Source organism: Podarcis muralis, chromosome 2, assembly GCF_964188315.1.
Source record: "Podarcis muralis chromosome 2, rPodMur119.hap1.1, whole genome shotgun sequence".
NCBI classification, from domain to species: domain Eukaryota; kingdom Metazoa; phylum Chordata; class Lepidosauria; order Squamata; family Lacertidae; genus Podarcis; species Podarcis muralis.
Window position 1 is genome coordinate 87066321 of NC_135656.1, and position 27100 is coordinate 87093420.

General features: G+C 42.4%; 1 protein-coding gene across 6 annotated transcripts in view; it reads right to left on the reverse strand.

The window, feature by feature from the left end:
• Window positions 1-27100, reverse strand: part of GRIP2 (glutamate receptor interacting protein 2) — a 379580-nt gene that overhangs the window by 168435 nt on the left and 184045 nt on the right. The window contains exon 1 of one of the 6 annotated variants that reach the window (XM_077924981.1): window positions 12052-12154. The exons of the other annotated variants lie outside the window; for them this stretch is intronic. Within the exon in view, the coding sequence (XP_077781107.1) occupies window positions 12052-12106 (55 nt within the window). The 5' untranslated portion in view covers window positions 12107-12154. Of the gene's footprint in view, window positions 1-12051; window positions 12155-27100 lie in introns of those variants that run through there. 6 annotated transcript variants of the gene reach the window in all.

Below are 27100 nucleotides of genomic sequence, written 5' to 3' on the forward strand. Positions count from 1 at the left end.
AAGAAACATGTACAGAGGACACTAGGATACTAGCCCTAGGGTATGTAATTAGAGATTATTTTGTTTTAGTAAACTCTAAATTTTCTTTTTCATGAACCTGTTGTGGTCATGTGATATTTGGAATGGGAGTCAGGACACTAATATATATCAATTAATTTATATATAACTTTGTTGTTGTTTAGTCGTTTAGTCGTGTCCGACTCTTCGTGACCCCATGGACCAGAGCACGCCAGGCACTCCTGTCTTCCACTGCCTCCCACAGTTTGGTCAAACTCATGCTGGTAGCTTCGCAAACACTATCCAACCATCTCATCCTCTGTCGTCCCCTTCTCCTTGTGCCCTCCATCTTTCCCAACATCAGGGTCTTTTCCAGGGAGTCTTCTCTTCTCATGAGGTGGCCAAAGTATTGGAGCCTCAGCTTCACGATCTGTCCTTCCAGTGAGCACTCAGGGCTGATTTCCTTCAGAATGGAGAAGTTTGATTTTCTTGCAGTCCATGGGACTCTCAAGAGTCTCCTCCAGCACCATAATTCAAAATATATAACTAGTTAATTTGTAACTCTACAGAAACCAATACATTTGATACACCATTGTGTTACTTAGGATAAACGCTCTGCCTGTCTCTGCTGCTCCCTAATTTTTCTGCTTCCAGAAATCAACAAGACTGCAAACTATATAATCATAAGAGTTTCTCAGGTCAAAGCGGCTTATTCTCATCTTGGCCTGATTTCAAGAGAAGAAACTAAGGTTGTTTTCAAGATATTAAGAAAAGTACTAAGAAAATCCTCAAAAGGCAGAAGCAGGATTTCTTTTTCTTTTTAAAAAAGAATGTTAAAATTTCTGTTGTTACAGCAAATGGAGGTTTTGCTTTGCAAAAGGAAACACATTCATAACATCCATCTTTAAATAAGTGGTATTCTACAGTTTTCTCATGTTTATGGATGCTTACAATTATCAACTTCAGATCAAAGGAATAAAAAGAAATTCATTCGCTCTGCTTTTCCTTTCTGGAGTAAACTCATCAAAAGAAAATATTGTGGCTCCCAGTAATAGTTCTGAATAGTCTGCTTAGGTGGTAGGGTGCTCATTATATACAATATGATCCCTGCCTTGCTTACCAGGCAAGTCCCACTCAGTGTGCGGGCTCTGGAATGCTCTTATGAGATATTACAGGGTCATCTGACATCTTGAAAGAGCATTGCATTGATGTTAGGACCAAGGTGTCCTTTGTGGTAGAGTGGGGACAGATTTCCTTGGTCCTAGAACTCTTAAGTAATGCATTAAATCAATGCATCATAAAACTGCAAAGGTCTATCTTGCAAGCATGCACTGTTAGAAGACAATACTCTTCCATTCAGGGGAAGGACGAAGGGAGAATCTGAGGACATCTTCCTATCCTGCCACACCATTACATGTGGCTATAGCATACTTGTGAACTGTGGTATTGTTTGATGTCCTAAGGCCAAGCCTGTTGCAATCTCCACTGGGAACCTCTAGGAAAACATTGGGTTGACTCCACTGTGAGTCCCAATCAGAGAAGACTCACTGAAATTAAGAAGCATGAGTGGCTAGCCTCTATTAATTTCCATGGGTCTGTTCTGAGCAAAAGTTAGTTGGGCTATTTCATGTGGTTGGTGGACAGTAACTGTAAAATAAGTTGCATTGTAAACTGTAACATATAAAGCCAGCACTGAAACACCGGGTCTTTAAGGCCCATTTAGAAATAGACAGGCATGCCTTGTGAGAGGCCAGACCTCCTGTGGAAAGGCATTCCATAAGGATGAGGCCACTGCAGAAATGCCCCTTTGCAACCTGATGAATCTAACCCGTGTGCACACTAGCAGGAGCTCCATAATCTATTTGATGCTCTGGGCAAGTTTATAGATGTGCAGGTGGTCCCTCAAATAACCTGATCCCAATCTGTTAAGGGGCGTGAAAGGTCAAGAACTACTGACCACTGGCCCATGCTGGAAATTGCATAACTGCAGCCTCTCCTAGCAGAATCTTCCAGACCTGATTGGGTTCCAGGATAGCCATTAGCTTCTCCTGGACAGGGAGAAATAAAGGCCTCCTTTTCCAGCTGAGCCTTGCCTGAGTGAGAAGAGCTCCCTGAACTCCATTATCTCTTACATTTCTGGTCTTATCCTGAGTCTTGACTTGTTCTCCAGTCCTGGGTTCTGATTTGCTTTCTGATCCTGCTACCTGTTGGGTAGAGGTACCAGCTTCTCAGGAGGATTGAGAGGACCCAATGCAACGTCCTGACATTGTATGTGCAGCATCGCAAGGAGCCAGGGGGTGGAGCCAAACACCATCTGAACATGGAGGGGGCCCGCCCCCCTAAAAAAACCTCCCCCCCAAGTGCTTCACCCCTTAGGAGCTAGTGCCTATCCTATTGGGTCCTTTCCCCCAGTTTTTGATGCCTGGCTCTCTCCAGACCATTGTCCATGCCCAGCCCTGACATATACAACTAAATTAAGACACGTCCAGAAGATTTTATTGGCCTAGGATGTAACAAACTCTGCCTTCCATTCATCCTTATTCAGTGAAACAGTTCCTGCTGTTCATTATGGGAGCAAAGGAAACATCATCACTTGAGCAGCTATGCAAGAAGTGCAGAAGTGAAGTCATTAACTTCTGGAATCAATGAGTAAGAAAGCACCGCTAGTTTGAAAAGAAATATATAGGTCTACTCTTTGATATATTGCTGGCAGAGCGGGAAGGTTGAGACACTGTGATGGAGTACAACAGTCTCTCTTTGAAGCTGATAGTATTTAGTCTTCTGTTAGGTCTCAAAGTTGACAACGCGGCAGTCCTTGTCTAGATCTCCTAAAAGCCTGTCTTTTGAAAACACCTATCTGAAAGCAGCCTAAGTCTTCTCTGTGTGCCAGACTGACACGAAAAGTTAGCAACTACAGCTATTATTAGTAGTAGTATTAAATTTATAACACAGCCTTCACCAGCAGGTCCTAGGGTTACAACAATTTAAAATACAGAATTAAAGTTAAAACAGAGTAAAGTCACAGGAAAAGGATGGGCCCTGAAAACACCATCTCAGACACCAATGGCCAGGGTAAAGACATATAGTGGTACCTCGGGTTACATACGCTTCAGGTTACATACGCTTCAGGTTACAGACTCCGCTAACCCAGAAATAGTACCTCGGGTTAAGAACTTTGCTTCAGGATGAGAACAGAAATTGTGCTCCAGTGACGCGGCGGCAGCAGGAGGCCCCATTAGCTAAAGTGGTGCTTCAGGTTAAGTACAGTTTCAGGTTAAGAATGGACCTCCGGAACGCATTAAGTACTTAACCTGAGGTACCACTGTAGATGGCCAGGTCTGAACAAAAACACCCCATCCAAATCCTGAATTCCAGTTGCTGGGGACAAGAGAGGTAGAGAGCCACTTGCCTTCATGTCCCAGAGGAATATAGTGAACCATTGTGGGAAAGAGTGTGCTTCATGAGGCGCAGCTTTGGCCTGAACCTGCAGAATTCTTGTCTATGAGCATGCCAATTAAAGGCTTAAGCCACAATGTTTCTTCTCTTCGATTCTGTGAGGCTCCAACTAGGATCTATGCTGGTTGTTGGAAAGAACTATAGGCCATTTCAGCCAGGAGTCCTATTATTCTGGCCTGGGAAGTTAAGTGATGGTCCAGGGCCAACTGGGTACTACTGAGGAATGCAAATATTGGCTGTTTTCTCTGTACAATTTATAATGAGGTGGTGGTCCTCCCTCTATACCTTCAGCCAGCCTGCTGGCATCCATTTTATAATCTGTCTTCAACCTGCCCCTGTGGCAACAATCTGCCCTTGACATCTTACTTCCCGAGTTTTCCCCTCCTTGCTCTGATTATTCCCACTGAAGAATATTACAGTTTTCGTGTCTCCCAGTGCTATTGCTCCACACAAGCCAAATTGTTCTGCTTTTAGAAACCAAATGCCAAGTCCTAACTGGGAGATAGTCAAGGAATCTTGGAGAGTGCCTATAGTGGTTTTTTGGTTTTTTAAGAAGGTAAGTCATTCAAATAAATGCTGATTTATATAGTATTTCAAAAGTTGCCTGCTTCTTATAATTAATCTGCGAAACATAACAGCATAAAAAGTAGGTTAAAATAACCCTCGGGATCATTTGTGAAATCAAAAAGAAGAAAGTTCAGCACTAAAGCTAGAACTCTGAATTGAGATGAAATCCAAACTCAGCCTGTCAAAGCTCAAATGTGGAACATGGCCTTTTAAAACAGGTAATTGTAGACAGACAGCAAGGCATGGCAAAATGCTCAGCTTTAAGGAGTTTGATCTATTGAGCAAATGGACCTGAAATGCTTTTTCATCCCTTCAGATTGACATATTTTCCTTTCCCACCCATAATATAAGAGAAACGTAATGCACACAGCCCTTGGGGGGGGGTGTCCTTGGGAAAGAATTGTTTGGTCTTTGTACTACCTAGTCATTAACTCCCTAGACAAAAGATTCTCTTAATCAAAATGTATTTGAAATTTGCCAGTACTGCAGACTTCAAGGGCAAAAATCCAAATCAGAAGGGTGCTGTTTTGGACCACCCGGCCTTCTCAGAATACCACCAAAATATCTTGAAATCCAGGTTCAATGTCTGCTATGCCATGAAACTTTGCGGGCCACTGTGGATCGGTCACTATCTTTCAGCCTAACCTGGCTTTCAGGCAGGATGAAATGGGAAGGGGCGGAGGGAATCACATATGCCAGCAGCAGCTCCTTGGGGGAAAGGCAGGATATAAATGTAATAAATGAATAAAATGCTGGTTTAGCACTAAGGAAGTGAGATGAGGAAGTGGCCAAGTCCCATATGCAGCAGCCCAGATGGGAGTAGCAGAAACCCGCTTCCTGCCCTCTTTGACAACCCAGTCTAATTGTGTGTTGGAGGTGACCTGGCACCTGGATTTTTGCATCGCTTTCCATAAATTGCTGCTTTCCAGTGTCATGCTGGGGAGCAGTGGCTTGCTGCCCTGTGCAGCCACAGCCTGGCAGGGGCCGTCTTCCTTAGCCATTCCAATGAGCTAACAGGGAACAAGCTGGGAGATGTGGCTTCCTCAGCAGACCTCGTGGATGTGGTTTCCACTCAAGTCTACCTTTGGGAACCATGATGGGGCCTCCCAGCGCAGTTAGTTGTTGGAATTCCTCACCCTCCCACCCAGTTTGGTAGGAACTCACCTAAAGGTGAGCAGAGAGTTTCCCATAGACATTGCTATGTATTTCTCGGTCATTTACTACAATGCAACCTTCTAGATCATGGGTCTAGACTTAGTGAAACTAAAAGCAGACCCACTGAAATCCATGGGAGTTAATTATGACAATCCATGGGTTTCAATGGATCTGCTCTATGTATAAATAAATCTGATACCAACCATATAACCATGAAACAAACATACATCGTCTGCTATAGGTAAAAACCGATCTGCTTATGTATACAGCCATTTTCTGTTGGTGAAAACCGACAGTTGCAAATAAGGTTAGTGCCTGACATTATATTTTTAAAAAATAAATCCAAGTGTAGTCTTGCAAGTTGCATCCATGCCTAAGGCTGCATGCAAATACACTGCTGTTGTTGCAGCCATACCTAACATTATAGGTAAATATGTTGTTATTGTGAGCAGCAACAGCAGCATTTATAGAGACCGCCCAGTAGCATCCCTACTGATGTCTAATGCTTAAATCCACAGTTCAGGTTTCTGCTACAAGCAAACCTTCAGATTCTTCTTACGGTGAACTGATCAATAACCCATGTCAGGCAGAGAAAATGCAGCTAGTGCAATTAGTGGGGTTGTGTGCATTAGTGCATTTCAGGAATAATCTAATGGGCGATAGTGTGTGCGTTATAAAATAATGACTCCCTTCAGATGTCAAGGAGATAAAGAACTGCACAACTTTTAGAAGACCTGAAGGCAGCCCTGTATTGGGAAGTTTTTAATGCTTGATATTTTACTATGTTTTTATATATGCTGTAAGCCACCCAGAGTGGTTGGGGAAACCTAGCCAGATGGGCAGGGTATAAATAATAAAAAATCAATATTATTAGTATTATTTATTTATTAATTATCATTATACTTCATACCACAATGATTTGTAATGGTGATGGGCTACTTCATGTAGATATAGGCTACTACACTGAAAATATTCTGTGGAAACTGGGAAAAGGATAAGGTGGTTTTCTGTCTACAAACCATACTCTAGATGAGTTGGGAGTAGGGCTTGCCATACATTACAGTAGAGTTGCCATCCAAGAACTTTTCCATATCCTCGAGACAGAGCTGAACAGCAACTGAGGAGATGGTGGGTGGAAGAAATTAAGAAGAGCAAAAAAAATGTATCTCCTCTCACCCCAGTACACTTCCAAGTGGACTAAAGAATGTGTGTTGCAGCTAGGGATGCTGGGGAATTCTGATGAACAGAAACGAGAGCAGAAATTGCTAGTATTTGCTCATTTGTTCCAGGTCTGGAACAGAAATCAATCTGTTCCGAACAATATGTAACTGATTATGGTACACACACACACCATATTAGCTTTGTGTTTCCTTCGCATCGAAATGAATGGGGTGGAATAACATAATGAGAGTGTAACTTATGTAATTAATTTTGAAATTTATGTGATTTCAGCACAGTTAACAGCAATAGGAATAACACAGTTTTGGGGAGAAGGCGAACTGCAGCAGAATGGAAGAAGTGGTGCATGTAAGAAATACAGGGTAGAACTGAAAAGGATGCCTTCTTACATCCCCAGTCCTAATGCCAGTAACGTAATCTGAACAGACCACTGGAGGCCTCAGTGTGTTTACATAGGGGTGAGACTGCTTGATTGCTCTTTTACGGTGTGGGTAAGGTACACCAAAAAGTTCCAACACCCATGGCTATTAAATAAATAGGACCCTCAGTGGGTAAAAATGGAGATCCCAGCTGAGTGGAATGAGATTTGTCCATGACATGTCTTTACCCCTAATTACAGGAGTTCCGTACCTTACAGTAGTGGTGGGGAGCTGGATCTGTCCCCTTATGGGTCAATTTTGACAGGTGGGCAGGCCCACCCAATTGTCATCCACTTGATGCTGCAATGGTTGTGTTTTGTTTGTTTGCAATCAAGCAGTATCTTAGTTGTATGTGCAGTCTGAGATGAAACCGTGCGGGCAAAGTACTGTGCCTTTGCTGTCCAAGCCCCAATCATCAGCTTATTTTTTATTTTATTTTTGGAGGGGGGTGTTTCCCATCAGTAAGAATGAGGACACACACACACACACACACACACACCACTTAGCATGCTCTGCTTCTTCTGACCAAGGTGTTAGTGATTCATCAGCTCCTGCAGGGCTAACCCAGATCTCTATGCTAATGCTGCAGGAAGCTTGTCTGCTCACCTCTCCGTTTGCATCCATTTGTAGCTTTAAAGCTTACACATGTACTGTGTTAATAATTTAGGGACTCCGTCCTGTTTCCTTATTTCTTTCACTTGAGCAAATTGAGTACTATAAGTAAAAACAAAACAAATGAGATCGGTGTTCAGGTCACATTAGGTGAGACAATAATTTAAACTTAAAAGAATGTCATATGGAACCAGTGTGAGATAGATACATTTGCAGTAGTAGAAATCTCCTGTGATCAATGATCACCTAATCCTTTTAACGGGAGATGTCAGGGATTGAACCTGGGACCTTGTGCATGTAGAAAGTGTGCTCTATTACTGAGCCCAGGGAACTTTGCTTATCTGCACTATCTTTTCTATGAACATCCTGGCAATTGCATCTAGGGTGAGTAAATGATGCTAAACTAAACTTTTTAATATTTGCAGGGGTGTGTGGCGTGTTGGGGGTAGTACTTCTGGGGGAGGACACTTTGTGCTCCTTCTGGGATAGTGTGTCCACCTTTGGCCCCCACCCTGCACTCAGCTCTCACCTGTGGCTCCTAGAAGCTGTCAGCATGCGACAGTGGCCACACTCTGGAAACAGCTTTGACTGGCCAGCTAAACCAGGTGAGGGTAGTCAGTGGGTCTCAAACCCTCAGTGACTTAGGGACTTCCCCTGCATGCGAATTCAGGCTCCAGCGGTTTGAGCAGACAAGACCAATAGTGGGTCCAATGGTCAAGAAGGCAGTTTTGCCTGTAGAGGGAAGTGAGGGAAATGAGGCATATAGCACTGTGATGTGGATGCACAGCTTTATGTGCATCAGCCATGTGTAACCAAACTGAAGGCGCCTTATGCACAAGTATCTGGTTTTTTTAGACTGTGACAAACATTTGCAAACATCTTGTGATGGATTGCAGATATATTTTGATTCTTTTGCTTATATACATTCCTCTGTACAACTTTGTTTCTCTTCCTAGTTGCACAGATTTAGTTCTTGGAAGCATCGTATGATTGGGTTCCTGGTTTGCTTTTTTTATATGTCAACTGACAGATGTCTCTTCCGGGCTTGTACAACACAAGAGATACCAAGGGCGGAAGTATGTAAAGAAGAGAATATTTATGGATCGGGGAAAAAACCCTGAAGACTTCATGCGTTCTTGCAGATCATCTCAGTTGCCAGCCTCAAATGCCACACATTAAATGAAACATTTGATTGTGAGAAGAGGGAGTTCATAAAAAATAGTGATAATGACAATTTTTTTGCAAGTATTTAATAGAGTATCCGATTGCTAAATATGCAGAAGTTGGATAATAGCTATCCTTTCTCCCTTCCTAGCACTTCATTTGAAACCCAATTCCAGCTCAATTTAATCCTTGATCAAAGTAGCAAATTTTAGCACTGGATTAATGCTCATATTTAAAGCTGTCACTAATAAATGTAGGTGATCCACATCAATGTTAAATATATTAGACAAAGCCAGGCAAACTCTTTCAGATAATGCAGAAAACTGTATTTTATTTTATTTTTAAAACCCATCTGAGTAGATTTGCACATTCATCTAAGAGGCACAAGTTTTCAATTTTTGTATGCATTTAGTGGTTCCCTGCCACATACATGGGGATGCATATGCAAACCAACAATTTTCGGTCACCTGATTTCTGATCCCACACTACAGTAAAGAAGTTGATTTTTACTGGCATCAGTAAATGTGCTGCTGGAAATTATATGATACAAGTATGGGAACCTCAGACTCCGCTCAGGATTTGTGTAGGGTTTACTCCATGGGTAGGCAAACTAAGGCCCGGGGGCCGGATCCGGCCCAATCACCTTCTAAATCAGGCCTGTGGATGGTCTGGGAATCAGCGTGTTTTTACATGAGTAGAATGTGTCCTTTTATTTAAAATGCATCTCTGGGTTATTTGTGGGGCATAGGAATTTTTTCTTTTTCTTTTTCCAAAATATAGTCTGGCCCCCCACACTTCTGAGGGACAGTGGACCAGCCCCCTGCTGAAAAAGTTTGCTGACTCCTGGTTTACTCCTTAGCCTCTTCTTCTCCCAAAGATATCTTGCAAGGCAGTGGAGGTTTAGGACCAGAGTTCTCCTTCTCCTAGATGAGCGACCTTCCCAGGTTGACAAGCTCCATCTGACCCTCATCTCTCCTCAACAAGGCATATATGTACAGCTGAATTGGAGGGAGGTTTATGAGCCCCATTACCAATATAATTTCTCTCCTAACGCTCAGCCCTGTGTGAACAATTTCACAGCATTTCACAGTGGAAATTGTAAAAGGTGTGGTGGGCACGTTTCACAGAGGTAAGGAATGTTCATGGAATTTACCTCTCCCCATTTCAGTTCAAAACTAATTTCTATAGAGCGGGGAACAGTGTGTGAACCATGAAAGGTGCCCACTGCTTTTAGCAGAATGATTGCAAATATATTCCAGTTATTGTAGTACAGGAAAAGATAACCAGAATTAAGCGTTTTATTTTAAAATCCTTTCCTTGCAGTGCAGGAATCCTGAGCGGGAGGAGAGGGGAGATAGATGTTTGCGTTAGACAATGAATAAGATTTGGAACCGAAAGAGCAGGCTTGCCTTTCTCTTCCTAACGGGTACATCAGGAATGACAGAAAACATACAAAGGAGCACCACTCCAAAGAATGCTAAAATGCCTTCACTTGCATGCAGTGATCAATGGCCCAGTTTGAGCTGTTCTCCTTTTACTGCTGTTCAATTCAGGGGGAGGTTTGGTGGTTCTCATCGTCAGACTCCTGTGCTGTTCTCAGCTAAGGATTTTTTCCTTGGGACTTTGTGAAGGGCAAAAAGTGCACCATTTACTGCCCCCATGAGTGGGAGTGGGACTGAAAATTTTACCAGCAGAAATAATAAGATTGGAATCCGGAAAGTCTCAAAGTGCCTTTGAACTTGGGCACACTGCCTTTCTCTCACCACTAAGCTGCCACCACAAGTAGCTTCTATACATTTAAGGCCATGGAAGAAACCATCTTGGGAAACACAAGTTCCAGACACAATTGGGACAATTTTCACTTTAGAAACATACACATGCTTGAGTCTTAACATGCAGGGCTGATATCAGACTCTCTTTATCCTATTGAAGTTCGGAGCTTGCTATACTTCTGAATGAGTTTCAAGCAGTATCCAAGCTGTCTCCATCAAGAATGAAGGCTTGACGTACTCAAGCAAAAGAAGCTGAGCTTGTTTCTTTAAGAAAATCAGTAATACCCAACCTACATCTAGACAGTGACAATCAGTATTCTATAAAAGGTCCATAACTTTTTTGCGTGTGTGCTTTAGTCCTTTCTACACCTATATGTTATGCCAATTTCCCCCCCTCTGTTTTCCATTTTTCCAATCTGAAGTTCAGTTCTCCACATTTCCACATCAGTTTACATTTTTTTAAAGTCATCATGAAAATTCATCAGCATTTTGGTGCATTTTTTTCTATATGGATATGTGCATGTGTGTGTGTTGCTGTGTGCAGTTTTGCCTATTTTTGCAAAGCAATATTCCCTAATAGAATATTAACCCCCTAGTACATGTGATTTTGTATTGCACTGCTTTGGAACTGTGTTGCAAAATTCAGAGAAGCATGGATTTTAAAAGATAGGTCTACAGTTCACATATTATTATTTTTTCAGAAAGTGCAAATTAGGTGGGTTCCCCTTTAAAAGCAAACTGAATCCATTTTCTGCTCCATCCCTAGCAATGAATTACATACACTTAGATATGCCTGGTACTGGGGATCACAATAATGTCTCACATTGCTAAACAAATCCAATTTTTTACATTCGTTTTCTCTCTCCATTTTATTACATTTTGCATTCTGCAGTGCTCCCCTTTCATCACAACCCCACTGATCAAGGGTCAGTACAAGAGTACACAAGAATCATATCAGAAGAAAACAAAAGGAGGGGGGAGAGCTTTGCCACAGCAGTAAAGTTCTGAAATCAGTCTCTCTCCCCCCCTCCGCGCCACCCAAATACTTTTGAAATTAAAAGCTCTGCAACCAGCACTGGCAGTCTTGCACTCCATGGATAAAACTTGATTAATTTTGTGTAGCGGGATGCTGTAGGTGATGGGAAGTGAATTTGTGCCAATAATTCTTTGACTTTATTAATAAGTTTCAGCCTCGCAATAGATTTATCCTATGATTACTGGAAGCATCTCCCCTGTAACCTGTGATTCATCTTCACCCCCACCCTGCAGTCTCTCTTCTCTCAGCCCAACCTTCCGAGAACACAATTGTCAAACAACTTTGCGATCTTGTGAAACAAAGGATGGAACTGTCCATCCCGCACCCAGCAAGGTGCAGTAAGAACCCATCTGTAGGAAATTTCAAGTAGAGATGTATGGAAATATTTCATTATAGCTTATGCATCGGCAGCTGGCAATTAAGAGAAGGGAGGGGTTGAAAAGTTCCAAAAAACCCTCCCCCATAATTGCATTATCACGAGGGTGGGGGAAATGAGCTTCCCCTCCCCCCATCCCCAAACACACAGCAGCCTGAAGGTATGCAGCCTAGTTTTACTCTTGTCTGGCCAACCCAAAAGTAAAGCATCTTAACTAGAAATCGCTTCACCTTTCTGCTTGCCTCCCCTTTAGAGAATGTCTCTGAGAAAGATGCTACCCTAAGCCCCCCCCTGCCCCCGCCAGGACCCCGGCCGTACCTTTGTTCCGGCGTCTCACCACACCAAGCCGGCACTTCAGGGAAACAGCAAACATCTTCCCTGGATCGCAGTCTTCCCAATGCCTGCCTCACATAGCTCTCTCTGTATAGCTTCTCCCTCAACACCTCTGCCTGGCTCCGTGAGGGGCTGCTGGCTTTAAATTAATTTATGATTACTGTGAAATGGAGTTGTGCTTCATGTTCTGGCAGAAAGGAGTGAGAGGGAAGGAGCTGGGAAGAGGGGAAGGGAGACGGGGAACATTCCCCCTTCTCAAGAATTCCTCAGGATTGTGTTTAGCTGTTATTTGTGCCACTCAGGCTAGGTGAATGTGAAATCGCTACTCCACATTTCTGTCTCTGTCCCTCAAATTATGTATATATATCACACAGACAACCTATCATTCTAAGAATCCTTTCTAAGTCCTAGAGTCTAAGATATTAACATAGTCATTATCAACTCTAGGGTTATTTTTATCCACATGTGTCTCCCTATAAAAGCAACACTTTAAAATACAGGAAAGAGCTCTCCATTTCACTGTAAAGTTCTCAGCAAATAAGGAAAAGGGAGGGCATTTGACTAAGTTTTATTGAGAGTAGACCCACTGAAATCGATAAACATGGCTATGTTAAGACCATTAAATTGAATAGATCTACTCTGAGTAAAACTTAGTTGAATATGACTGAGAACGTGTACGATAAAAGCCACTGCAAACAAGGCACCTGAAGATGTGAGGATTTGATCCGAGAAATATGAAGGTTATGTCTCACAGTTTTGCCATGGGGTTAAGGGGGAATAACAATGAATTATTAAAATCAGTCTTGCTCAACCTGGTGCCCTGCAGATGTTTTGGACTACAATTCCCATCAGCCCCAGCACACACAACCAGTTTATCAGGAGAGATGGGTGTAGCTCAACAAGCCTGGTGTTTGGGTTGCTCTGCCCATCAGCTGGTGAAGAGTAAGGAGTAAGAGAGTTAAGCAGCTCATCTATAAAATGTTGCTCTAGCTTCAGCTGGCAGTAGGGGCTCACTTTATAATACCCTTCATGGGTCGAAATTACCATGTGATGTCATAAAACGTAACTGTGCAACTCTGCCCTAAATAAGAGACAATGGCTCAGGATGGGACTTGCCTAAAGCAGCCAAATGGTGAAGACCAAGTCAGATCACTATAAACCGGCAAAATGAAACAGTGATTCTCCAATAATTAACCAGCTAGGAGACCTGGTCACACTTTTGGGGGTTTGCTGAAAACTTGCAAACCCAGTTGGCCAGAGTTCAAGCTGGCAGCAGAGGAAGCAAGGATCAGAACAAAGTATGAGAATATCTCCAAGGTGCCCAGAAGCCAATTTACTTGCCCAAAGTGTTTAAAACATGATTATGCTTCATCAGGGGTGAATCTCATGTAGTACTTTCAAGGAGAGATCAAACCATCTCAAAACCCTCAGTCTCAATAAAAAATGAAAGTACATTTTTCTGCAGCCCCAGTGGTGTAAATCGTTTTGTAAAGTTAGTTTATCCATCAGCCAGTCATTCTTAACAGCTCTGTGTCCCACTTTTTCAGAACAGGATAACATTGCTGACTAGCTAAAAGTGGACTGAAGCATCGCTGCGCAGCTGGCAAAAGGCAAAAATGTGAAAGAGCTATGAGCTGAATTCATTGCAATCCAGTGTACAAACACGCAAGAAGTGTAAAATTGCCAACGCTATCCAGACTTAGCCAGACACAAAAATCTGGTTCTATACATGGGCCGTAAATATATACCATGGCTCTCCAGCAGTTCCCACTGCCATTCAATGAAGGTATCTGTCACATTATAAAATCCTGATATCCTTATTGGCAGGCAGTGAATTATTGTCACTTCTATTTATAAACTAGAGGCCTTTGGAGAAGTGAATCCAAGGGTGAGACTTATGAAACAGCAGGGTCCTCCCACCCAAATTCGAAGGGTTAAGGAAATGTTAAAGAAATATTTGTGAATGTTTAAATTGAAAGATGGCATGTAAGGACTAATTTAAAATTCACATACACGTGACCCAAGGCTATAAAAAAAATCCAAACAAAAAATAACTCTTGCACATGGTGGCCCTCCGTACAGCAGGCAAAACATCTGCAAACCCATAAATTAACTCACCGTCCCTGCCAGGGATGTACAGTACTGTTATTGGTATGCTTTACATGATTGGCATGACATACAAATGTCACAAATTGCATCCATTTGGCAAGGCTCCATTTTGCTGAACTTATTATTGCCTTCCTCCACTTGGGGGTGTAATATCTGATCTGACCTTGGAGCAGCCAAGGGCCAGAATCATAGAGTTGGACAGACGTGTGTCTTGTAAGCCATCTAGCTCTACCCTCTGTTTAATGCAGCAAATGAAGAGCTACAGCAGGGGTCAGCAAACTTTTTCAGCAGGAGGCCGGTCCACTGTTCCTCAGACCATGTGAGGGGCTGGACTATATTTTGAAAAGAAGAAGAAGAACAAATTCCTATGCCCCACAAATAACCCAGCAATGCATTTTAAAGAAAAGGACACATTCTACTCATATAAAAACATGATGATTCCCGGACTGTCCGCGGGCTGGATTTAGATGGTGACTGGGCCGGATCTGGCCCCCGGGCCTTAGTTTGCCTACCCATGAGCTAGAGCAGGATTCCTCAACCTCAGCCCTCCAGATGTTTTGAGACTACAATTTCCAGCATCCCTGACCAATGGTCCTGCTAGCTAAAGATTATGGGAGTTGTAGGCCAAAAACATGTGGGGGGCCGAGGTTGAGGAAGCCTGAGCTAGAGCACCACAACTGTAGGCTCTACTCCAAGCTCAGTTGATAAGTGGACGGATGGTTCTGCCTTGCAACACAGGATTAGCCTAGGGTAGCTTTTCCCATTCTGGTGCCTTCCAGATTATTTGGATACAACAGCCATGACCATTGGCTAATGGGGAGATATAGTCCGAAACATCTGGAGAGCACTGGTTTAGGGGAAGGAGTACAAGATGTCAGGGTTCCTTTCAACTCACCGATTTAAGGATTCAGTGACCATTTGGCTCTCATTCAAACTTGCAGCTACTCCCTTCTCACTAAGAGGAGGAAGACGCGTTACAAGCCCTACGGGACACACTTAGCTCCTATTTTTAGATATGAAATGTGATGCGAATAGAGCGTAGGTCTGGGCTTCCCCTTTGTAAGAGATAACATTTCAACAGCTACATTTAGAAAGAGCTGTAATATCACTTCTATAGTGAGATACTCCTGTGAATCATACAGTATAAGCCATTGTGGTTCCAGGAAAAAGAAAAGTGAATTTTAGATTATTATTCAACTATATTATTCAGATAAAAAAACATGGGAGCTCCACTAAAACTCCACACCATCCCATTTATTGGTAAAGATAGCATGGGAACAAAACAAAAAGTGATTTATTCGCCTGGTCATTAGAATTAGGAATACATATGTGGCCAATGTCATGATGAATTCTACTTATGTTGGCACAACTGCCTGGATTAATTTACTTTATTTCAAAATGGCTAGTTCTAATTGGCTGTCCTGCCCCAAGGGTTTGACTTCCCTTCTCCAGGGGATGATGCTATGGATTTAGAGAAGGTGAGGGACCTCAGGTCTCGCCTTAGTAGCACATAACTATCTGGGAGAACTTCTGCAGGGAGCCTGTTGGGCCTTAGGCCTCTGGTCTAAGGATGCTTTGCTTCTGACTCAGAAACCCTACTGGAGCCCCCTCTTTGCCTAAGTCAATGACTGCTAACACAGGCTGGGGCCCTTTCAGTGAAGAGACGCCTCTCAAAAAAGGCAGAGCTGAATCTGCTATTTAAGGCTAGTCTAAGGATGAGTGCTGGGAAGCGGGTGGCGCTGTGGGTTAAACCACAGAGCCTAGGACTTGCTGATTAGAAGGTCAGTGGTTTGAATCCCCGCGACGGGGTGAGCTCCCGTTGCTCAGTCCCTGCTCCTGCCAACCTAGCAATTTGAAAGCACGTCAAAGTGCAAGTAGATAAATAGGTACCGCTCCAGCGGGAAGGTAAACGGCGTTTCTGTGCACAGCTCTGGTTCGCCAGAAGCAGCTTAGTCATGCTGGCCACATGACCTGGAAGCTGTACGCCGGCCCCCTCGGCCAATAAAACGAGATGAGCGCTGCAACCCCAGAGTCGGTCACGTCTGGACCTAATGGTCAGGGGTCCCTTTACCTTTAAGGATGAGTGTAGTTAAAGCAAGGTCTGAGTTCTGCTCTCATGAAGTCTCCAGCCTGAGCCTTGCATGAAGCTGTCCAAGATAACCTCACCGCCGCTGAAGCCAGTGCTCACAAGAACATACAGTCTCACCCGTCCTAATAACAATTGCCTTATGCAATGGTTTCCACTAACCTCTGCTGATTTTGTTGTTGTTCCTTTATTGGAAGCACTCTGAATACAGTACAGTGCTACCTTGGGTTACAGACGCTTCAGGTTACAGACGCTTCAGGTTAGACTATTTCTAACCCAGAAATAGTACCTCAGGTTAAGAACTTTGCTTCAGGATGAGAACAGAAATAGCACGCTGGCAGCACAGTGGCAGCAGGAGGCCCCATTAGCTAAAGTGGTACCTCAGGTTAAGAACAATTTCAGGTTAAGAACGGACCTCCAGAACGAATTAAGCTCTTAACCTGAGGTACCAGTGTACTCTGGTTTTGTACCCACCTTTTTGTACCCACAAGTGTCTTCCGGGGCCACCTTCCCACACAGGTCACTTGACCCACACAGGATTGTGGCCTCAAAAGACACATTTATTAAAAGTCCACGCTCTCACACTTTTTTCGGGGTGAGATCGTGGCACCCAAAATGGGCACTGTGCTCACAAAATAGGGGGGGGGGTGCCTGAGTTCTATTGGGACAGTTGAGAGATAAGCTTTAGCATGCATCTTCTGAGAAAGGCACAGAAATGTTTGTGTTTGGAAGAAAAAGTTGCTGCAAACCCACAGGACAGAGCAGGCAATTCACCTAAAAAATAAATACCATAGAACCTGCTTCTTTCTCCTTGCCTTCGAAGCACAAACAAACAATCAAAATGGAGCCAATGCTCCTTGTCTTACCTATCGGCCCAAGTCACTCTGCAGACCAGGAGTGAGACATTGGCTGAAAGGTCATGGGTGACTTTGAGTTCTACCATTAATTACAATTCAAACCGTTCTATTGCACTATGGATGATATGATCTGCCCGCTCCTTCAATACTATTTTCTGCGACTGCTAAAAGCTCTTCCAGGCCTCAACCAAGGGGCTTTCTCAAATTGTTTTGTCAACTGAAGATGCCAGGAACAGGTGGCTTTCTGCATGCAATGCATGTATTCTACCACTGACCTATGGCTTCCACATTATATTTTTATCACCTCTTTTTAAAGTGCTCTACATTTAGCACAACACAAAACAGCATCTGGCTGACCCTCTTAGCATCCGAGCCACTCTTTAGTTGTTTCAGCTGTATCCTTTATATCTTTCTCATTTCCCAAGAATGTCTATCAAAGGCACACCTAAATGCTCCCCTGTGGGTTATAGGGCGTACACGGCTGCTGTATGGTCTATTTGATCAAGGCCTCATTCCCAAACACAATTATTCAGACTAAAGCTTTACTAAAGGAAATCAATAGATTTTTGCAGAAGTAAGCGGACCCAAGTTTACAGCCTCAGCGTTACTTCAATGTTATATTTTAATTGATTTTAAGAAGACCATGTGGAATGAAATACATACATTTTATAAATTTGCGATTCAGACATCTGTGATTACTCACAATTATTTTACAATGTGCCCTGCATATGATTTCCAAAGTAAAGGAATGTAGTCTCCTGTTTACATATTCACACTCCACTTTTATTTTACAACAGTTACTAAAGAGGGTCAGACTCTCATCAAAACTCCCAAGTCATATGCAGAATATGTGCCATAAAGCTTGAAAATGACCTACAATTTCACAAGCTCTCTGCTATTAAACCAGAAACACTTTCCCATGCTGGAAGGCTATTCCCTACAAAAAAAGAGGAGAGATCACATAGTCCCCAGAACGTTGTCATGAAATGACACAATAATAGGCCTCGCCTCCAGGCCCATATGCATCCCTTTCATAGTTCATTTAAAGAAAGAGCTGCCTTTGTACGCACAATGGGGCAGCAATTGAATGAAGTGTATTAAAACACAATTTTGCAAGAAGATCCATTTTCATTCATCAGGGCTGGTGTTTGAAATGTTTCCAACAAGGTGGAGGAAGTAAAGTAACAATGAAAAGAAGAATGTGCACATCCATTTGCAGCACAGAGAAATTCAATGGGATCATAATCCATATTCAGCAATGTATATTGGACATTATTATTTGGACACTTATCTTCGTTCAATATGTGAATGAAAGTCAACAGATTATGAGAAAGCTCTGAAGTAGCTATCTGCAAATTATGTTGCACTTTTAAATCCTTTTAAATCCCCTCTTCACCTTGTCACTACTACTATAGTCATTCAATTTCTTCACTTAAACCTTTTCAAAACATATACAGTAGTGCACACCATCAGTCTAGAGATGTCCAATGTCATCTAAACATGTCTTTATAAGTTCCATGACTCCTTCATCTCTTCTCAAATGCAGGGCAGTCTAGGCATTTTGAAACTAAACATGAGAGAGATATCTGGATGTGTAGTTTAATCTATTTAACAAAATCAGAGCACACCCATCTCTAAGGCACGCTTCCCAGGACAATTCCCTAAACAGCCCATTACATGGGTCGTGATATTAAAGGCCTTTCCATGTGAGGCAAAGGAGCTTATGAGGTAGAAAGCAACGCTGTGGATTCAGCTTGAAAAATGCATGCTGCTATTCTGAGAAAGCGGCAGACGTCGGTGTTGCTCTCCTTTAATAATTAAATGGTACAGTATGTTTGCTCAATCCACAAATCCATGTACAAGACTCAGCGGCTCTTTCCAAGGAAACAGCTGAGCTTCCTGAAGCAAGCCTTATCTTCCACCTGCATTATTGCTGCTTGCGTTCACTGCCAATTTGTTTTGGAAGGCAAGGCAAGAGGTCCTCCATTGCTGCAACGGAGAACAAACGACTTTCCCAGACTGTGGTCATGCCACCCTCATGTATTATTCCTAATAGCTGCCTGTTTGTATTTTCCACTTTCAGATTATATTAACAGAGCCATATGTTAGCAAAATTGTGCCCGGGGAAGATATTAAGTGAAGGGATGAACGTTGTTTACCTCACAAACAGGAGCTCATTACTCCATGCATGTGTGGGTTGGCAAGCTCACACCTTGGGAGAATGTGTCAATGTGACAAACTGAACAGGATTGAAGACTGCTCTGGCTGCTATTGACGCAACGTTACTGAAATTGAACAGTAAAATAAAAATATCACAGTCAGCACCACATGCAGGTAAATGAGTCACCTTCAACCCAAATTAAAAAGAACTGTAAACAGGGATAGACAAACTTTAATTCTGGTTTCTCTCAGTTTTTCATTTCCCCAATCTCTGCTTCACTTCTCCACATTTCCACAACACTCTGCCATGTTTTGTTTTTAATCCTCATGAAAATTTATCAGGACATTTCCCTCAATAGACCCCTTTTTATGTAATTTTCATGAATATATACATTTTTTGCAAATATAATGCATATTTGTAAATAATAATAATAAATAATTAATATTATTATTATTTATACCCTGCCCATCTGGTTGGGTTTCCCCAGCCACTCTGGGCGACTCCCAACAGAATACAATCATACCTTGGTTTTCAAACAGCTTAGTTCTTGAACGTTTTGACTCCCGAATGCCGCAAATCCGGAAGTGACTGTTCAGTTTGCAAACTATTTTTGGAAGCCGAACGTCTGACGTGGCCATGATTTGGTTTCCGAATGTTTTGGAAGTCAAACAGACTTCTGGAATGGATTCTGTTTGACTTCCAATATACAACTGTATTAAAAACACGATAAAACAAATGTATGCATTATTATGCACACATTAGCCTTGCATATGCATTCTATACACATTACTAGAGAACTGCATTGCAAAATTCAGAGAAGGGTGAATTTTGAAGGATGGCTGTGTTTCCATTCACGTATTGTTTCAGAAAGTATGAATTCGGTTGGCCGGCCTTTAAATGCAAACTGGAATGAATTTCTCCCCCATCTCTAGTTGTGAGGAAATGAAAGAGTCAAAAATGGAATCAGGTCACATATGCCTGCAACCCTTTCCATAGTAACTCACTGGGTGTAGAGAAGAGTTAAGGCTGTCATTGGTAGAGGCATCTAAATATAGAAAAGCCATGATTCTTTGATTTAAAACATTAAAGAAATGTTATGAATGGAATATTTTTCTCTCTGTGGTTTGAAGCTCCTTGCTTCTGAAGCTCCAAGGCAAGACTGACGGGAGCCTGGTACTGGAGTACAATGGAAGAATGGAAGGGAGATTGTTTCATGTGCTATACTTGCATAATCTGGGTCAGACAGATTTGCTATTTTTAGAAGGAATGGGAAGATATTTCCCCCTTCAAGTCAGATGCACCTACAGTGCCTTACTGCATGTTTAATTTATACTGCGCATAGAATCATAGAATTGTAGAGTTGAAAGGGACCCAAAGGGTCATCTAGTCCAGCCCCCTACAATGCAGGAATCTCAGCTAAAGCATCCATGACTGATGGCCATCCAACCTCTGCTTAAAAGCCTCCAAGGAAGGAGAGTCCACCACCTCCCAAGGGAGACCATTCCACAGCTCTTACTGTCAGAAAGGTCTTCCTGATGTTTGTCAGAATCTCCTTTCTTGTAATTTGAAGCCATTGCTTTGAGCCCTAGAAGAGCAGAAAAGAAGCTTGCTCCATCTTCCACATGACAGCCCTTGAGATATTTGAAGATGGCTATCATATCTCTTCTCAGTCTCCTCTTTTCCTGCCTAAACATACCCAACTCCCTCAACCATTCATCTTAAAGCTTGGTTTCCAGACCCTTGATCATACTGGTTGCCCTCCTCTGCACACGTTCCAGTTTGTCAATATCCTTCTTAAAACGTGTCTATTTTGAAGTAGCTGTTATACTGGGCAAACACTGGTTACTAATTGATATTAATAGCACTGTGCAGAATAATGTATTATGTCTTTAATGATAAGACACATGTGAGATTGCAAATCTTAAACTCTCCATTAAATTCCTCTTCAAAGCAGCTATCAGGGAACAGTGGGAAGTCAATCTCCACATTATTTTTCCAATGGAAACTGCCCCCCCCCCCCGGCCAATTAAGCCCAGGTGACCAATGAGCTCACTGGTCTGGGTAGGTGTCATTCTCTCTCTCTCTTTTTTTAAATAAATTTTTATTAATTTTCCAATACAGTTGTACATTTTTATCCAAATTTTAACAAATTATCTCTTTTTGGACTTCCTTCAGCTTCTCTGGCAATCATCCGTATTTATCTCTTCAGTACGCATTCCCTTCATTTGTATTGCCATTTGTTTTCCCTCTCCCTTCTATTTCTTTTTAACAATACCTCTCAACTTTTACAGTGCCTCTTGAAACCCCACTAGCGTTGTTTGTACATCACATACATTTTTCAGATATTCTACAAACTTTCCCCAGTCTTCGATGAACTTTTGGTCTCGCACATATCTGATTTTCCCAGTTAATTTATCCAATTCCACATAGTCTGTCAGTTTCATTCTCCATTCTTCTATCGTCGGTATTTCCTCTTGTTTCCATTTCTGGGCCAGTAAAATTCTTGCTGCTGTAACTGCATACTGAAAAAGTTTACAATCCTTTCTTCTTATTTCCTTTCCTGTAATCCCTAAAAGAAAAGCTTCTGGTTTCTTTACAAAAGTATATTTTAACATCTTTTTCAATTCATTGTAAATCACTTCCCAGAAACTTTTCACTTTCTTACATTCCCACCACATATGATAAAATGTTCCTTCTTTTTCTTTACATTTCCAACACTTATTGCATATCTTATACATTTTTGCTAGTTTTACCGGTGTGATGTACCATCTATAAAACATTTTCATAACATTTTCCTTCAACGCCGTACATGCAGTAAATTTTAAATTTTCTTTCCACAGTTTTTCCCAGTCATCAAATTGAATATTATACCCAAAGTCTTTGGCCCATGGGTAGGTGTCATTCTCAGGAGGCATCTGCCATGGACTATCTCCATGCTGTGCCAAGCAAACTGGCAGTATTGAAAACTAAGTTTATTTTGTCTTGCGATATATATGGAGGCGGAAGGTGGGGGAAAGTCTTACAGCACTGCTTCCTAGTGCTCATTTAAACTGCCTGAAGTATTATTGAAGCTCTTGTTCTCTGTTCCCTGCAGTGAACCAAAGCCAGCAATTGCTTCTGTGTTTAACTGGGGAAAGCCTTTTAAACTTCCCACTTGGCAAGCAAGTGCTATGCCACAGGTTTGCATGTTATTCATTTATATACTTGGCTCACATTGAGCTTTATATTGTTCTTGTGGCAAGCTGCTGAATTTTATGAAGTGCCTTTTTCTATCTTGGGAGATAATTTCAGGAGCATGTAGAAGAAGGTGCTTGAGGATGCGGTGTGGTTAGCAAAGAAGACCAATCCTTCCTCAACAACATGGTGCAACAGTAATGATCCGAAAAGGAGATCTTTCAACTCAGTACGGAAACTGCTAAGGATCAAACTGTTGTGCTCTTCTAGCAAATACTAGCTTTAATCAAAGACAATAAAAAAATCCTGCTGTATTTCATCTGGGGGTGGCATGTGATGATTATTCCCTGCCACTATGTAGGGTACAACCTGAAGAGTTGCACTGCGGGAAATATAAAGCTGGAGAATATTTTCAAAACAAAATCTGCCCTGTGCTATGACAGCCTGTGTTGGATCAACAGCTTTGTTGGTACAATTGTTATCTCTTGTGCAGAAGCTGCCAATACTGCAGGTGGCAGGGAGCTTTCAAATCCCTGTGTTCCCTAGCACGCACTTGCCATTTGTTCTTGGCAACAGCAGCGGCTGTGGGCATGGGAGTAGCAGCCCCACAAGGACCTGTAAATAACCTAGTGCTCAAACATCTCAAGAGGGAGAGCTAAGTGGTTTGGGCTTTGGAAAGAGCGCCAGGATTTGTTAAGGAAATGTTTTCTCTTTCCATTGGCCACAAGGGAAATCATTTTGGAATAGCTGATACAGCCAACTTTTTCTGGTTCAGCTAACATTTTGTGACACAAACACATGAATCCAACTCTTTAAAAAGAAAATTCACAGTACAGACATTCAAGTGGGGGGAAAAAAACATGTTGCGTGCATCTATCTTCATGGAATACTTTGGTTCTCTGATCTGTTTTCTTTCTTGCAGTTTTCCTCTTTCCCTTAGCAGCTGCTCCACTAACGGAACTGCCTTGATCTCTCTCAGTTGCAGTATATTTGCTGAAATTGGGGCTCAAAAAAAATTTTATTTTATGGAAAGGGGGGAAAGGGGGGGAATCCTCCCACAATTTGTTGGTAATTGCTTCAAAATTATTTGCCTGTTCAGGAACCATTGCCCTCATACCATACTGACTTGGTTTGCCTTCAGTGATATTGCAGATTGGCTACATGGCATTACAATGATCACATTCACTACCTCAGATCTCTGCAACCTTCTCAGACCCAGAATCCACTTTTCACCCAGACCTGCATTTGGGCACCCATTTCTTAATCTTTTACCATATATTTGTGTGGTGGTAGTACTCAGTTCAGGCAGTGACCAACTAGTGGGTTCTGACCCAACAGTTGAAGACCAATCCACTACAAGATCCTTGATTGGCTAGGATCAATCACACTTAGAGCAAGACGCAGCCAAAAATTACACAGCAGAAAATAGGTGTAAAAAAAGGCAAAGATTTTGGAGGAACATTGCAGCCCCCTCCCCCAAAAAGCTTCTCTTTGGGACTGAACATCTTTGAGTTACATGCAGTTGTATCCCTCAATTGTTGAAAGTCTCCTTGATCCAGCCGTGGCTTCTATGGGCAGAGAGAAGAGGGAGGTGGTTTACATGGATTCTTTCTTCCTGCAGCAGCCCCTGAAAGTACCTCTGCTCCTAAGTATGCTCCACAGGGATAGGGCACCCTTTCAGAAAGCATGGGAGGTGGCACAGGGGATTTCTGGAGAAATGGAAAATTTGTGCAAATCATCTTCTCTCCCTTTTACATTTTTGGAAGGCTCTACTGTATAAAATAATGTTCAATCAGTGGAAAGACACAATCCGATAAAACCCATTGGGCACAATCTTTCCAAACTCAGTTTTATGGCAATTCTTCATCTTCAGGACACTGAAAGAAGAATCTCCCTGAGAACAGAGCAAGGGACCCATATTTAAGCATCAGGACGACTGCAGCCAAATAAAAGGATTCATATTTTTTTATACTTAGGGAATCTTGCCATATTTTCTACCCCTGCATTTTTGTGCATATCTTCCTTTCTTGTTCAAGCCCTTATTAGCAACGTAAGAAACCCCTTGTGGATCAGGCCAATGCCCCAACTAGTCCAACATCCGGTTCTCACAGTGGCCAGTGAGATGCCCATTGAAAGCATGGGAGCAAGATCTGAATGCAACGGCACTCTCTCTCTCCACCAGTTTCCAGCAACTGGTCTTCAAAAGCATGCAGCCTCTGACAGTAGAGGCAGAACAACACCATTGTGGCTAGTAGTCACTGATAGCCTTATCTTCCATGGGTTTGTCTCATTCTCCTTAAAAACTCTCCAAATTAGTGGCCATCACTACTTCTTGCGGAGTGAATTCTATCATTTAACTATGAGCTGTGTGAAGAAGTACTTTCTTTTTGCCCATCCTGAATCTTCCAACATTCAGCTGCGTTGACTATTGAGCTAGGACACCAGCAAGTGGTATCATGTCCAAATGGTGGGGTGATCAGTATCACAGCACAGATATTTTGTTTTTCATTTCAACAGTTTGAATACCGCTTAGCCCCAGTCGTCTCTAAGCAGCCTACAAGAGACTCAAAACAGAATGACTAAAAATGTGTTAAAACTATAAAATCAGAGTTCAGTTTAAAAGGCTGCTGAAATAAATGTTTATTTCAATATTTTGATAAGTGAGTGAGGAGCAGGAGCCAAGTATAAGTGAGAGCCCATATGTGAGGGGGCAGCCGTGGCTCAATTGTTGGGGGAAGACCTACCCTACCATTTCGCAAACCACTCTTTAGAGCTTATGGCAGAAAAGACATCCAATTAAGATTGATGCTATTATGTATCGGTCACACAGTTGACTACTTAGGGATGATTGTTTACAGAATGATGCACACAATTTTAAATGGCAGGCCGGCTTAGAACAAAAGAACCTATCTTTCCCCCAAAGTCTTGATTTATAGTCTGAAGCAAAGCTATCAACTTTCCTGTAATCAACCACAACCCAAAAAGACAAATGTGATCTAAACAGAGGGAAGAACCAAGGCAAGGCATTAAATCTCACCTGTCAATTTTTTAAAGCATAGAAGGGGGGAAAACACATAAACATTTCACTGAGAAATGAGAACGGGAAGTGTTGCTCAAAAGTTGCTCATTTGCCTTTCTGGCTTTCTTTTTAGACTCTTCCCTAATTCTTCTGGGGACATTTGCTGGTGGTGGGACAGTGAGAAAGAAAGAGCCATGGGAGCTATCTGTAGTTGTGTTGCTCTAAGTATATCTGAAGCAGGAACACAGCCCTGGTGGCAATGGGACCTTTAGATGAATGGCTGTAGAGCAGGGTCAGTATACTTCAAGCAAGCAAACAAACAAACAAACAAATGACAAAAATTATGAAGTTAAATCTATTCTTTGCATCAGTCTTAAGCAGAAGATGTAGGAGGGACATTGACCCACACCAGGTCTTTGTATAGAAAAATTGCTACTGACTGTGCCTGTCTTTAAAGAGCTGGATGTCCCTCGCTCCCTTGATGAGCTGAAGAATGCTATCAACTCTCCGGCATTTGAGAAATCCCCAGGACAGGACATAATTCCAATAGTAGTGCTGAAAGCTGGCCTCAGGTCTTCCCTCATGATGCCCCTTCATGGCCTTCTCTTGAAATGTTGGGAAACAGGATTCATGCCACAAGACACACACGACTCCAACATTGTGACCCTCTGCAAGAACAAAGGTGACCGCCATGACTGTAACAACTACAGTGGCATCTCCCTGCTGAGTACTGTGGGGAAAACCTTTGCCTGTGTAGTTCTTAACAGATTGTAGTCACTCACTGAGATGATCTATCCCAAGTCACAATGCAGCTTTAGAGCTCAGAGGTCGACAGTCAACATGGTTCTCTCACTGCACCTGCTCCAGAATAAATGTTGAGAGCAGAGATGCCCCATGTACATTGGATTCATAGACCTGATGAAGGACTTCGACCTTGTCAGCCAAAAGCGACTCTTCACACTGCTCAACAAGACAGAATGCCCACTTAAACCCCACAAGATGATTGTGTCCTTCCATCAGAACTTGCATGACACCATCCAGTATGATGGTTCATCCTCAGACGCCTTCCCTATAAAGAGTGGTGTGAAACAGGGCTCTGTTTTCGCCCCAACTCTCTTTGGCATATCCGTCTCATATGCCTTCAGTTCAACTGAAGATGATTTGTACTTCCACTCAAGGAGTGACAGGGGTCTGTTCATCCTGGCACATCTCTATGCCAAGAAAAAAGTGAGGTGGGTCCTTATCCATGAGATGTTGTTTGTAGATGATGCAGCCTTGACAGAGCACTCTGAGGATTTATAGAGACTCATCATCCATTTTGCCCAAGCCTACAGGGAGTTTCACCTCACCACCAGCCTGATGAAGACCAACATCCTTGGTCAGGACATCACCAGCACTCCATGTGTGACCACACACTTGAGGTGGTAGACAATTTTGTCCATCTGGGCTCCACAATAACTCTCAATTGACACTGAACTGGACAAGAATATTGCCAAGGCAGCTAACGTCCAATACCAATATGAAGGTTGAGCATGCTGCTTTATGGAAGTGAGTTGTGGGAAACTTACACCCACCAGGAGTGACACCTCAATGCTTCCATATGCTCTGTGTCAGGAAGATTTTGGGCA